Source organism: Ammospiza caudacuta, chromosome 5 (genome assembly GCF_027887145.1).
Source record: "Ammospiza caudacuta isolate bAmmCau1 chromosome 5, bAmmCau1.pri, whole genome shotgun sequence".
Taxonomy (NCBI): Eukaryota; Metazoa; Chordata; class Aves; order Passeriformes; family Passerellidae; genus Ammospiza; species Ammospiza caudacuta.
Genome location: NC_080597.1, coordinates 61,099,680 through 61,114,537, shown reverse-complemented (window position 1 = coordinate 61,114,537; position 14,858 = coordinate 61,099,680). Strand labels below are relative to the sequence as shown.

Here is a 14,858-nt window from a genome sequence, read left to right as displayed (position 1 = left end):
ATATGTGACAAAAGGAGGGCAGAGTTTCCCATTGCTCTGGTTGTTGACAAAGTAAGCCCATTTTACTTGAGAACAGCTGAATTATTATCTCTTTCAGTGTACAATAAAATGTCACCACCATGTCACAGCTGCAGTACACATGCTGACACTAGACTTGGAAAGTACTAAAAGCAGTGAGGGCCACAGCAGAACCACTCAGCTAAATGCCTGTCCTTTGAATTCACATGAAGAACATTAACTAAAATTCCCAGAAACAGCTGTCAAAAGATTAAAGACTAACAAATTTCTGTCCTCAGGCACATGAAATCTCATATTCTGATTCTCATTGTTTTGCCTGAACAAAATCAATTGTCAAATGGAGAGTGCTTATTGTTTTCTTTTTTCTTTTTTTTTTTGTTTTTTTCTTTCTTTTTAAATTTTCCTCACTAAGCATGTACAGAGTTCATTAAGGTACCCAGTAAGACTGGGTACATGAATGCTTTACAGCTGGAGTCCCAAGAAGGACCTTGATCCTTGGCTATAATTTCAGTGTGTCTTTACTGTTTTGTGAAAACTCTGACCATGTAACCTAGAGCAAGTTTAATTATTACTGTACTGTCCTCCTTAAAATTCTTACTTCACTGTATATTTAGTGGTTACTTTTGTATGTTCACATGTTTCAGAGCTATGAGAATTCTGAGGGTCCTTCTCCCTCTTCCACAGCTGCCCAGCCTTCTCTGCATAATGTGGGGATGGCAGTGAGGAGCGGGTCAGTTCTCATTTGACTTTTAACCATAGTGAATCTGGTCTTCCACTGCAGTTCTCTGCTCATATGATCAGGAGGAATGAAGCTGGTGTACTTAAGAGGAGAAAGCTCAATATGTTCTGGTCTTTTTCCTTTACTTACCTTCATTGTCATACTGACTCCACTGAACAAGTTCCTCAAGTTTTTGACCTTGCCCGTTAGCTTCAGTAGTTACTACATATAAATGGGGTTTGTCCTCTTTTTCCTTCCTTTCTTGCCTATTTCTTTTCCTAGTATCTGTTTTCCCACTACTTCCCATTTTAGCCCTTGTCTATTCTTTGCTGCGATCTTCAAATTCTCTTCTTTGGGTCTGAAATTGCTGTCCCTCTCCAGTGAAATTTGCTGTTCTCAGTGTGCTGGCAGTAAAGTGAAATGTGATGAAAACCTGATCTCGGAAGGATTCTTTGCTGGCATATCACTGATCAGATTTTTAGTAATTTTTACTTTGCTTACAGCGCACTAATTGAATACAGCAGAGCAGAACAGCAGGGGACAGAAACAGAAAACACTGAGTCCTGACAAAGGCTTTCTCTAGGGTAGGTGCTCTATTAGCATCTCTTATTAGATGGCAAATGCTAACTACCCACAGACAACAAAGCAGTAAGATCATTCACAGATTGAAAACCATTGAATATGCACATCTGTGGGTATTCAGACAAATACTGAAATCCTGGGCAAAGTTGTAGGCCAAGTTGCCTATTCAAAAGACTGACATTTTTAATGTTTAGTTAGAAAATGCTGGTTTTGAAGAGACTAGAAGCACATGTATTGTCCCTAAATCAATTTCAACATGTAAATTTTATCAGTATTCATCATTTATTATAGCTGTCAGGATGCTTGTTGTGACCCTGTAAAATGTATTAAATGATAATAATTTTTTTTTCTGTTTCTGTTTGACTGCTTTGTAGGCAGTTGGAAAATATGTGTTATATTTGCTGCATTACTTTTCCAAGTGAGCAATTTTGCCACTGAGAGTGCTATTTGCCAGTGAGAGGCTGAGGAGTTGAGAACAAATGCAGAGATGTATTATAATTTCAAATGAGAGCAATTAGAAGAATACTGGCCCTTGAAAAGTAAAATGGAAACAGTGAAACTGATTTGTAGAACACTTTCAGTATTAGGATAATGCTTCTGTCATACAAATATTTGAACATCTGGATGTTGACTAATGTAAGGAACCTATCACTATATCATTGAGTCACATAGTATTAAAGTTTTCCAAGAACTGAAAAGACAGAGGCCAGAAAAATACATTCTAGTTTCTACACTACAAACAGGTATCATGTTCTTTTGCATTTGGTCTCACATGCTTTTCACTGTTTATTTATTTACTGTCTGGTGTATCATAATGAGGAAATTCTTCTATTTGAAGGGAAAAAAAGATAAGAGCTATTGAATTTCATGAGAGTGCTCCTAGAATCTGGATTGTACTTCAGGTTTTTTTTGTGTAATTATTTTTAAGCTGTCAGTATATATTTATTTCAGAGTCTTATGAAGATACGGAAAACAATAAGTAAGTCATAAAATTAAACAAATACAATAATGCCTTTCTAAATGCAGTAGTTTAAGTTTGGTCTTACTTTTTCAAAGTGTTTTCAAGTAGTTTTTGTATCAGTGGTTTACCAAGCTTCCTGCTTTCACTCAGTTTAACCCAACAACTTCTTATACCAGGTAAATCAGCTAAATTCCTAGGGACCACTCATGTAACTGACAGTGATGTCTCTTAAGGAGTCTTTGTTTGGGATAATATGGATGGCTATATAATTTAGGGATTGTCTCCTAGGTATTATTCTGCTCCTCCTAAATACATGTTGTACAAGGTGCAATCTGAATAATTCCTGATAAAGCCAGATTGTCATTCTTTTCTGGGATACAGGTGAACAGTGATGGTATTTTCACAGCCCAGGGGTTGCAATAAGATTTATCGCTCAGTGGAACTATGATTGGATGAGCTGCAGGAGAAGCCTCTGCCCTGTCATTCAATCTTTTACTCATGATCTAGTTACCTGGTCCCAATTTTCCTGGTCTTTGTAGCCCACAGGAGATCACTATTTCCCATATATTTCTCAACCTCAGCTAAAGCATCCCTCCCATTCTTGACAGCAAGAGCTAAATGATAAAATAGGTGTCTAGACATTGCTATATTGCTGTTCTTAGAACTAAATAGTCTTTGGTCTAGATGCCCTATAAATAATTGAGACAGTCTAACTCTTTGTGAATTAGCAGAGCTTCAATTCTTTTTAAGGAAGCAGAATGACTGCTGTAAATGGTATCCAAGCTCTGTGATGTTTCCTTGTTGTAAAGTAGAATGACATTTGGGGCTTCTACGCTATTACAGTCAAATTGCTGCTCTAAAGACAGTTCATGATTGCAGTATCTTAGAGTGGTGTGATTCAGTTTGTCTTTCAGATGGCCTTTATCCTGCTGCTGCAATTTAACTGAGATATGTTTTTGAAAGAATAATACTTTGAATATTTTTATTGTTGTTTAATTTCTTTATGTATACATATTAAAGTACACTCTGTCTCTGAAGGAAGAGGGGTCACAGAAAGGTCTCCAGTCTAGTGATCACTAAGAATTCAGAGGTTTTGTTTCCAGCTGTGCAACAAATTCTTGTGTGACCTTGGTCAAGATGATTAACCTCTGTGCACAATGGGGACAATGAACAGCGTTTACCAGTCATCGATAAAACTATGCTAAACATAGGAAGTTCTGCAAGATATTTGGGGATCTTTGATAGGTAGATAGTGTATATATACTGAGTCAGGCAGAGGAGGGAAATGGTCAGAGAAAAAAGCTAGGGTTGAAAAAAAATGGAAAAAGGAAAAATATCAGATAAAAATTTAAAAAGGGTAGGAGATGAGTGGGATTATGAAACCAATTGGGATCATTTGAAGGTGAATAATTATAAAAGATGTGGTCCTATTCAGTGTTAATAGGACAAGCAAAATACACCAAGATTAATGCATTTTTCTATGTACTTCTAAAGTGGTGAGGCCAAAGGCCTTTCTGAACCTTGGGAATTTTGCTGATCAGCTTTCTTCAAAGCTCAAGGAAAGCCACTGTGAAATAATATATGAAATTCAAAGAGGAAATATTTTTTCCAATGTATATTTTACAACTTGCATTAAATGCTAAAAATTACCATTGAATAAAACATAATGTGAAGAAGAACATCATTCAGGAAAAAGTATAGTTGAGCTAAGTTCTCATTGAAGAAGTATGTTTCAAAATATGTTTTGCTGGGGAAAAATTCTCCCTAGTCCTTACTTCAGTGTATCTCCTTTGCTGCTTCTTTTTTACTTTATTTAGGCTCATGCATCATGGTTTGGATTATACTTCATAAATACATGAAAAAATTATAAATATTCACTTTGCACACCACTTTTTATGCAGAGAAGCATAATTAATTCTAAAATCATAAGTATCAGTATCCAAATGCTGTCTCAATCAGTATTCTTATTTAGGGAAAATAAAGTACATTTTTACTTTTGTTTCCCTAATTCGTTCCCCAACATTAAAAAAAAAAAAGACAACAAACTGCAACAATCTGAGTGTTCTAATTTACCATATTTTAGATGACTGTAAGTTTTTGTATTTACTGCTGCTGAACAAGACTTAGTTTTTTGCTATCACAAACAGTTGATGATTTTCAGTTAAAAGATTGACTAAAGATGCTGAGATTGATAATTCCCTGAGTGTGGGTTGAATCTGGGAAAAGAATATTAGAAGATAAACTTGATTTTCCATGGGAAATATATATATATATTAATAGATATATATATTAATTATATAATATTTCCATAGAGAATATATTAATATTATTACATTAATATATTGTTAAACCAGGTGAGAGGCCTGACAAAGCTTATATAGTTGCAGTATTTAGCAGAAAACAATCTGTGGTGTTCTGAAACACTACTCAGTTGAGCAGACTTATATTAGACTGTACTGATCATGAATGGAGACTTTTTCTACAAATAACTGGATTACAAGTTTTTCTGTCTGACAAAACAGTTAAGATCACATTGGTAGGTAGTTTGTCATGATGTTGATACAACATCTGCTTGCATCCAATGCCTCAAGACCGTTTTCATGAAAAGCCCTTGGATAGAGTCCATTTGTTCTCCAGTTCAAATGGCTCTACCCAGGAAAGCAGTTCTACCATGTGCTGAGCAGCGTCAGTGCCTGTTCTCTCCAGTCTGAGTGAAGAGGCACAGCCCTTCTTAGGGGATGCAAGGTAGTGTCAGCACAGATTCTAAAGCTGAAATTCCCTTCTTTGCAGAAGCTCTGGACAAAGCCTGTGCATCATTTAATTCTTCATAATGGAGCTCAGAGTAGATTTGAAGAAGCTGATAGGCTTTTTGCTCTCTTGTCTGCAGAGGGCTGAATTACGCCCCTGGTGAATACACACAATAAAAAGGCAACTATAGTGCCTCAGGAAACACACTATATCCCTTTGCTTTGACTCGTATAACTCAGTTTCAATTACTGATGAAAATTCTTTGATATTATGCTGATAAAAATTGTTGTACCTTTTGCTCCCTTCCTATATTATACATTGAGCCTCGCTCTCGTACTGTGATACAATGTGCAAACTGAAAAGTGAAAATGCAAAAATAGATGTAGTCCTGCAGACAAGAACAGGCCTCCCTCATGGCACTGTGAGTGAGGCTCTCTGTGTTGGTGAGGCTCCTGAAGCAAAGCAATGGGTGGGTGAAAAGCAGAATTAAAGGGACATAAAACCAGTAATGGGGAGGAGATCTCAGCAGGAAGCAGGATTGGAAGAGGAAGTGGAGGCTGAGGAGGCACAGTTTTGATACTGATTAGCTTTAAATCAGGTGAGCTAGCTAGATTTTCCCTACAAAAGAAGTTCTGATTCTCAAGCCTAAATGCGTGAGCTGCTCTATACACAGCACAGAAATGTTTTAGAATTTATGTTTTGTAAAATACCCTTGGTGTGTTTTAAATTTGTGTGGATATAGCCAATATATCAGAGCAAGGCCCCCATGGATTTGTGATAATATCAATAGCAACTAAGCAAACACGAAGAGTAATTCAGAGATACTTTTTTGGAATAAAATTACTTCAAGTCATGTTTCCAGGAAAACCTCCTAGCTGAGATAGTAAAGCAATCTAGTGGATATTTCTGAATTTAGCTTACTGTTCAGTCTTTCAGTGATTCCTCATATTGTTGAAACATTTATAGAAATAGCCATTTTGATATGTGAATTAAGAAAGATATGCATGCAAGTAGGTCAGATTTGGTGTTAGCATTTTACTGAGGTTTTCCTGTTAAGCCTGTAACTGGATGCAGACCTTCACTGAAAGGATGAGGCTTTTATCTGATACAAAGGAGGAGTTATTCTCAAAAACTGATATGATCCAGTTATCAGTAGAGCAGTACCTCTGGTGCCCAAGTAGAATCCACATTTCTGTGTATTATGTGCTAAACAGCCTAACAGAGTTGCTTCAAAAAAAATGTAGTTATGAATAATTTCACCATTGATTTATATGTTGACTAATGAACAGTGCAAATTCCTATGTAGACATTTCGGTGCTAAAGAGGTTTTATAATTAAAATATTAATATGAATTCCAGATTGAGCTTCCACTGAAAGAAATGAGGTTTTGTTATATTACTAGAGCTTACCAACAATTATACCAGAGCTGAGGACACAAGTTGTTTTGTGACGAAATATTAGAAAGGGTTTTATTAAAAACTTTAAATTGCACTTCTCTTTCTTGCCATGATTCAGTGGCATTGGGAATTGTATTCTTAAGTAGCTCCAGACAGAAGAAGTCAGGCTGAATCACACGTTCAGGTGAGCATAAACCTGCAGCTGCCACTGGGATAAATGCCTAATTTTAGTCTCCTTGGACCCCAAATTAATTTGGTTCAGCATAAGCTTCTTGTACTCTTATTTCACTAAGTAGTTCTCCTGTAGTTCTCTTTTTGTTGGGCTTATGATTACTGAAGGATTTTTATGTGTATTGGTGTCACACATCAACATAGAGGAAGGCATGATCTGTGTCCCTCTATGTGGGACAAGTTCTGGCCTTGCATGCTAGGACACATGTATAAATTGAAGTGCTGAAGCTTTCCTATAGTGCAGCTAAGAACTGGTGAGATGATCCGTGGAGGGACAGGACCATTTTCTGCAGATTGAAAGCCTTAAAGTTTGAGCAAAAGTTAGTCTGGGAGACCTTACTTTGTTTAGCATGAGTATATGGCACCGTGCAAGTGTCTCTCTGTATATGTATTTTGTGAAAAGTATGCTAAATATTCCACTGTACAATATTGTCTTCAGTGAAGAGTGAAAGAATAACAGAATACCAGATATTAGTAATATTGTTTGCTATTCTATGAGAAGGAACCCAGATACTGCAAAGGTGAATTCAAAAGAAGTAGTATTATAGTCCAGAAAGAGGTCTACAGGTATTAAAGCTCCTTCTCTTCCTACCTTGAGGAAAAAATTCTCCTCACAACTCCTTTGCTTTTACTTTATTGCAGTCAGGGCTCTGTTGTTCCAAGACTACATGCTGTGTATGACCTTGTGGAAATTTTGCAGAACTGGCTTGCCAGAGACACAAGCATTGAGGGTAGACACGAAACATGTATCACACCAGCTTTCTGTCAGAAACCTTCCTAACTAGGCTTCTTTTCCCTTGGAGTAATAGGCTGTTTGGTCCTGTCTTTTCCCTCAGCTTATTGTCTCCCTCCCCGTAGTTTCTCAACCTTGGCTTCATTCAGTACCTGTCCTTCTTATGTTCCTAGTTTCTGCCCTTGACTACACCCCACTATTGCAAGTATCACAGAATTTCTCAATAGCTGTCATTAAACCGACCCCTCTGTTTATTATAGCTTTTCTCTTTCCCCTGCATGCTTCTGCCTGTCTATTTTCAGTGTAAGCACTTCAGGATAAGGATTATCTTCTGTTTGGAGAGAGTCTAACACAATGGATCACAGGTGTGGGGCACCAAAATGATTAGTTAGGATAGTAGGTCTCCAATTATTAATCCTCCCCAACAATGTTTCCTTCATTGGAAGGAATATAAAATTAGAAAAAGAGCGATTTTCTATGTTCTTTTGATTTATAATAAAGCTGTCTTTTGGTTTTTTTTGTTGGTTTTTAAGTTTGAAATTAAATTTTTTGGCACAGGAGGTGTTGTAAATAATTTTGTAAACTGCCTAGGGCTGTCTACATCATAAACTATTGCTGAATTATCGGATAATGCAAATAGACAATTCAAATGAGAAAGTGTTTAGAGATAAGTAAAATGTGAATTCTCCTGCCAATTGTTTTTGTTTTTTTTTTTTCTTCTTCCTTTTCTTTTTCATAGCACGAATTATCAAAACAAAACAGTGGTGTGAAATGCTTCCATGTTTAGAAGGAGAAGGCTGTGATTTGCTAATCAATAAATCAGGCTGGACCTGTACGCAACCAGGAGGACGGATAAAGACAACCACGGTAGGTGACTTCTCTGTTCTATACTTCTTCAATTTCTTGCTCACTTTGCTTTGTTGAAAAGTGAGATTTTTAATTGTTTTTCAGCACTTTTATGTAAAGTTTATTGCCTCATAATTAATCTGTGTGCCCAAGTGTGCATGCTGAAATACACAGCAATATTATCACAAAGTACAACACTGGAAAAGATAACAAAGGAAAATGTATCATTCCCATGGTTTCTAAGAGTAATTCCCATTGTTACTAAGAGTAGCTATTATATCAAGGTTTTCTGGTAAGACACCAGTGGCTTAACTAACATTTGTATCCAGCCTGAAGACATTATCTCATTGTTTCAACATACACAAACTTACGCTGTGTTAGTGTAGGGTGTAAAACTCACTGTGTGGTCTAACAGGGTGAAAAGAAAGCTTTCTCTAGGAGTTCCAAAGAAAATATTTTTGCAATTCCGGCTCTACTGGAAAAACAAGTTGCTCAGATAGATCTTTGGTTTTCAGTGAGATCTACAGAAAATATAGCAAAAGATCCCTTTTCCCAGCTTGCTTTGGCCCTGGTTTGTATTACTTCTCAGTTCTCTGATTAGGTATCTTGGGGTATATGCTTGTGGTGAAGCTGAAAGTATATATAATTGTAACAGTTTCTAGGGCTTATAATGTATCAGATTTCTAGAAAATGTTCTCAAATGCCAGTAATTCTTTGACTTAATAAATGGAAAAAATCTGAAGAAGTATAATATAGCAATTTTCTGCTAACTTGCTAGGCCTCTTGAAATTATTTCCCGTCCTTATAATCTTTTTTTAGATTTACAGGGAGCTTGAGTATAATTTAAATAAGTACAATTTCAAGAATATTTAGTCTTAAAAGTACTTATCAGTGAGGACTAAATTAATGCCCATCATCCCCTGAACAATTTCTCTGTCTGAGCAGGAGACAGACAGCAGTATAAAAACTCTTATTGTTTAGAATGCCTTTTTTTAAAAAAATAATGTTATTTCATTTTTTTTAAAGGAGATTTGATCATACTTTATAAGATACCTGCAAAACAAATTTTATGTCTTGTGATCACAGCTTTTATGCTTCTGTATTTATCAGATATGATATTCCTTATGGACAGGGCTATAAAACTTAACTTGTCTCTCAGGTTTTACTTAAATATAGTTTGCCTTTAGATCTTTTGTATTCAAGCTATGTAAATATTTTGCATTCAAGTTATGTAAGAGTGGCATTAAAAAAAAAAACAAAACAAAAAACAAGGGAAGGAAAAAGTTTTTAAACATTATTGCCAACATTCAAGGGCGAGGAGGTCTAATACCATAAGGTTGTCATACTTGGACTGTAGTCTTAAATCTTGTTAATTCAGGGGTGTTTTCTGTATCTGAGGTAAACGGAAAATCCTTGTACTGTGACACATTGCCAGCTGTCATTTTTGCTCTTTATTTGATGTTTAATGCTAATGGCATGACTGAGTAATGCAAAGTAAGCAGAGGATCTATCCTTCAGTTTCTGTCTTTAATGAAGTGATTCAGATATGCTTTTACATTGAACACCAGAAGCCTGATTCTGAACTCTTACTTGTCTCTATAGATCTATAATGCTATTGACATGAATGGAATGACTCATGAATTTGATTAATGTAAATGAAATCATAATCATGCCCCATCAGTAAAATTAAGACCACGGCAAGTGTAATATTGTAAAACAGACTCTCCCCACACAGATACATCATTGTCATTGGTAAGGAAAGATTTTGCCAGAGAGACAACTGTAGAACAGCTCTGAGCATAAGCCCTCATCTAGCATCAAGCAGTCTTCAACAGTTGGTATCACACATGCAGACACACAACAAACACACAGTACTTTCCAGTCAAGCCAGACTAGCAACTCAGAATGCTTACAGAAGCTCTGAATGTAGAAGCGGAAGAGGGGAAAAAAGACAAGAAGAAAAACAAATGCAAAACCCTGCAATAAATTCTAGCCTATAGTACATTATTAGTAAAATATTAAGAATTTTTTTAAAATGTTCTTTGGCTGCTTGGTTGAGGAGTAAGCTTTGGACTATGGTAGTAGATTTGGAAACTGTGTCATAAGATGGCTCCATGAAATTCATGACTGTGATTAAACGAAAGAAAAAAATTCCAACATAAACACTAAGAGGCATTATTTACTGTAGCAATATTCTCAGCTCAACAGCTGCTAATGCAGTAACTGCTGTTTCTGCTCCTAATCAACACATGAGTTGCCATGCACTATCGTGCCATCATGGTATTTAAGAGTGGAAGGAAGGACATCTGGCTGGGAAGGGCCAGAAAAATGACCACAAGATAATATGGGGAAAAAAATGTCCAGACATAGTGAATTAGTTACTGTATCCTGTTCTGAAGTAGAAATAATTTTTGACCACATCTCCAGCAACATCCAGATTAGGTCCTTCATTTTTTTAACTGTCAATTTTGTTAAAACACATTCATTAATCCAATATCAACAGCCCTTTCCTGCTGATACAGCTTGCATCTCAAAGATGTTTTTGGTAGTAGTTACTGAGCTATCATACTGATAGTAGGTCGTATAGCAGAGATACCACTGATCAATGCTGACAGTAATTTGTCACCCATACTAAAGTCAGAACAGTGTTGAACTCTGATGGACTGAGACCAGCTGTTGTGATAATACCAGCTTTTCACATTGATTCCAGGAGGTTTTGTAGAAATGCAACCTTTTAAGTACTGGGTTTAGAAGCAGCATGTGGGAAGATACGACTTGTAGAGATCTTATAGATGACATGAGCTCCCTTTTAAGTGAGAATATACTTTTGGACTCATAGTTAAATATGGTTCTTAAAAAGAAAGGAAGAAATAAGATTTGTTTTCTGTAGATGAGTTAAGCATTTAGTATTCTTTCTATGAGAATTCCAAGCAAATAGCAAGTGAACATACCCATCGCTGAAAAAAAAGTGCAATTTATGTAAAATGTTTGGAAAGGGCTGCTGCTTTTTACTTTATATTTTGTGTCAAAATTGTTTACACTTTCTATGCAGAGCCAGATTTTTCAACTGGCTGGCACTTTTTGTGATCACCTCTGGAAATAATGCAACCAAATCAGAATTCTCTCCTCACATGAGTAGCAGTGTTTTATATCCATTTTGTGCTCACTTTGCAAAGCTATAAATGACTACACAAGGTGCAAGGCAAAGGAAAATCAGACTCAAAGTGTACTCTAAATGGATCTGGATGTCACTTCTGCCCTGTTGTTCTTTCTACAAGGTGTGAATGAACCAAAGATTTTTCATCTGTTAAGAGGCTTTTAGAATTGAGGACCGACTGGGCTAACTGCCAATCTGTGTATTAAGAGGCTGACTGTCAATACAAGGAAACAATATGGCAGCTTGCAAAAGAAGATAGCAAGAGAATACTACAAAATTGTTAGCAATTTTAACATACTAAGTGCTTTCATATAACAAATGTCCTTACAGTCACTTAAAGATCTCCTGCCCTTAAAAATTTCTTCTCCTTTTGCTATCGTCGTTACTTTTGCAATCAATTACTAAAATTAAGCTATATGATTTTTAAAAATATTTAATAGTTTTAATAGTGCCAGAAGATGTGCCTCTTTTTTTTTTTTTAATAAGTTGCTGAAGGGCCTTTCCATTTTATATTTCAAGTGTAAAACTTGCTTGTGTATAGATGAGAAGATGCAGAATGTATTGTTTTTACAGGGGAAATTAATTTTTAGCACCCAAGTGTAGATATGTTGTCAATGATCCATCGCTACCTAATTGTTACTTAATTAATTCCTTCTTCTACATAATGTGATTTCAATGCACGGAGCTTAACAGAACATTCATGCGCCAGTTCCTCGGCAGCTAACCTTTTAAACCTTTGTGGTTTTACTGCTAAATTAGCTGAAGTGGGAAATTAAGGAATGTGGAGAAGCTAAGAGAGAGCTCACAGTGGATAAAAGGTGTAATTACTCTGACATGGAGCTCAGTGCTTAGCTAGTAAAATTTACTAAGGATCTAGCTCCACCAAGGGACCTGACTTTCTTAATAGAGTTTACTTACACACAGAGCAACTTATCATTAATATGAATGCCTCACCATTAATATAAATGACATGCTGGCTGGGTTGGAAAGGCAATTTGTTCCTTACCCTGAAAAATACAATACATATTTGTATTGGCTGTAATTTAAATCACAATTTTTTTCAGCAAAGCTTTATCATACATATATGTATGATTAAGGTAACTCAGATAAAATATACTGGTATGATTTTCAGCACTGACTTATGAGCAATGTGTTTTCACTCATATCCTTACATTCAGGTAAAAAGTATATATATATATATATATATATATATATATATATATACAGATATAAATATACATATATATCTATATATGTTACATATTTGTAACATACTTGAGAATTTACTTTTTTTTAGACTGAAGATCAGCTGGATATATCCTGAGGCCATGATCTAGTGGTCTGAGCTTGGGAACTGGGAGCCAGAAACTCCTGAGCTCTAATCCTTGCTCTGACAGTGACTACCTCTGTGGCCTTGGGTAAGTCACTGAACCTCTCTGCCTCAGTTTCCCCAGCAGTAGAAGTAAGATTAACAATTCTTAGCTCCATAGGTCAGTGAATTTGGGAGTCCTGACTTAATATTTTAAGAAGCTTATCAGTTCAGATTAACTTACAAATAAAAATATTGTTATGTATAAATGTCCTTATTGGTAATATTCCTGCTGTTGTTAGGTATTCACATAACACTGGTGTTCCTGTATTTGGCCTCACCTACATTCCGGCTCTGAGTCTTTCTAAATGTGCATTTCACATCTCCACAGCTCAACTGATTTCATTTGGTTAAGCTGGTTTTGGAAGTATTTTGACATCCTGCCAGTTCTAGTTCTGTGTCATTCCAGGATACAATACCTACCAAAACAAGCTTTCAGGCAGCACCAGATTAAAGCAGTGAAATGTTGCATGCATGCCATGCCAAATTAATTTTCACCCCTCCCTTTTGTCAGAAGTGGTCAACTTATGAAACAGATACAATAATACCAATTCTTTACACGTCATAGCCATGTGCTTCAGTGTCCACTCTATAGATCTGTCAGCAATTCATCTGCTAAGCTCCTTCACCGTCCAAATTGTAACAGGAGCACTACATATGGACCAAGATTACAGAGGACACTTTTCCACGGCCTGGTTTATCCCCTCACTCCAAGCCAAGTATTAGCTTTCAGAAACAAGATGGAAATTAGGATCCTGAATTTTTCATTGTTTGTAGTCAACTGTTGGAGAATCAGGATCTTTGTCTGTATTTAACCTATGGGACTGTCTTTGCTTCAAATCCCATGAGTTTATAAAACTTGAATCCCTATGTCTTCTCTGTCTTTTCTGTGTGTCCCTCTTCATGATGGCATGCCTGCCACTGTCTTGTGGGAGATCTTAACAGCAGCTGAAAGGGCTCTCACAAATACACTTTTGTGGTGAAATAGATCATCAACTCTTTTGGGTCATGCTCAGATATACTCACTCTTAGTTTCTAGTTGGTTGTCTGGAAATCTGGTTTAAGAAAACCTCTGTCTTTATTTCCACAAAGAATCATTTGCATTCTTAAGTCCCTCTGACAGCCAGTTTTCTGAGCTCTGAGTCCATTGCTTCACCAAGCATTATGCATCACAAAGTCTTTTAAAACTAACTCATGTCTCAGTAGTGTTCTTCTGAAATTGACATTTGATTAAGATTTTCCGAGACCACACCACATAACTGGAAGTTAGCCTGAAATAACTTATGTATGTTAAAACATTGATGTGTTCTACTTTTCATATATACACACCAAACTGAGAAAGGGTAGAACATGAACACTTTCTGCAGAATAACTTTGGCAGTCTTGTTGAGATCAAAAAGTCATGATATCTGTATCTGTTACTGTACATATGAACTGGCAGAATTAGGTTACTTTTAATTAGCATCTCGTTCTAATGCAACAGCATATCTATAGAATCAGTCCTAGTCATTGTACAGTGCTTTAACTGAGCCTTTAAATAGTTTTGTATTAATTTGATGTTCTTGGTAGTACTAACATAAATTATGAGAGAAAAATACCAGTTCTTTACATGATATAACCACATGCTTCAATGGCCACTCTATAGATGTGTGCCACAAGGCCTGGATTCAACCTATTTATTTCCTTGGCTTACAAGATATTTTAATGCTTTGAGGAGTTTCCATTATTCTCATTGTTTACAAAAGCTATCCTAATCTGCAAATGTGTCATCATTGACAGTGTTGGAAATAGATTCTTTGCTGTTAATTTCCAAGAAAGGTAGTGTGAGAATTGGATGTCGTAATTCTCTGAAAAGTTAAATATCATGTTTCTAATTCTTGTATTAGAGAAGAATAACCCCTTTAGACAATTTACAAGCACAGTGGTAGGATGCCTTTGTGGCCCCATGTCTTAAGGACTACATGCCCAAAGAAATCTAAATAGAAATAAAATCCTCATGAAGCTGAAGCATTTCATGAAGGGGCTGTACTATTCCTTCAAAATACACAGGTTTTCTTGCATGTTAGTAATGCTTCAGCTAGTACAGTCTTTTCAAAGC

General features: G+C 36.2%; 1 protein-coding gene across 2 annotated transcripts in view; it reads left to right on the top strand.

Moving 5' to 3' along the window:
• Positions 1–14,858, top strand: part of TAFA5 (TAFA chemokine like family member 5) — a 395,269-nt gene that overhangs the window by 313,547 nt on the left and 66,864 nt on the right. For both annotated transcript variants that reach the window (XM_058805781.1, XM_058805782.1), the window contains exon 3: positions 8,128–8,255. In XM_058805781.1, the coding sequence (XP_058661764.1) occupies positions 8,128–8,255 (128 nt within the window). The remainder of the gene's footprint in view (positions 1–8,127; positions 8,256–14,858) is intronic.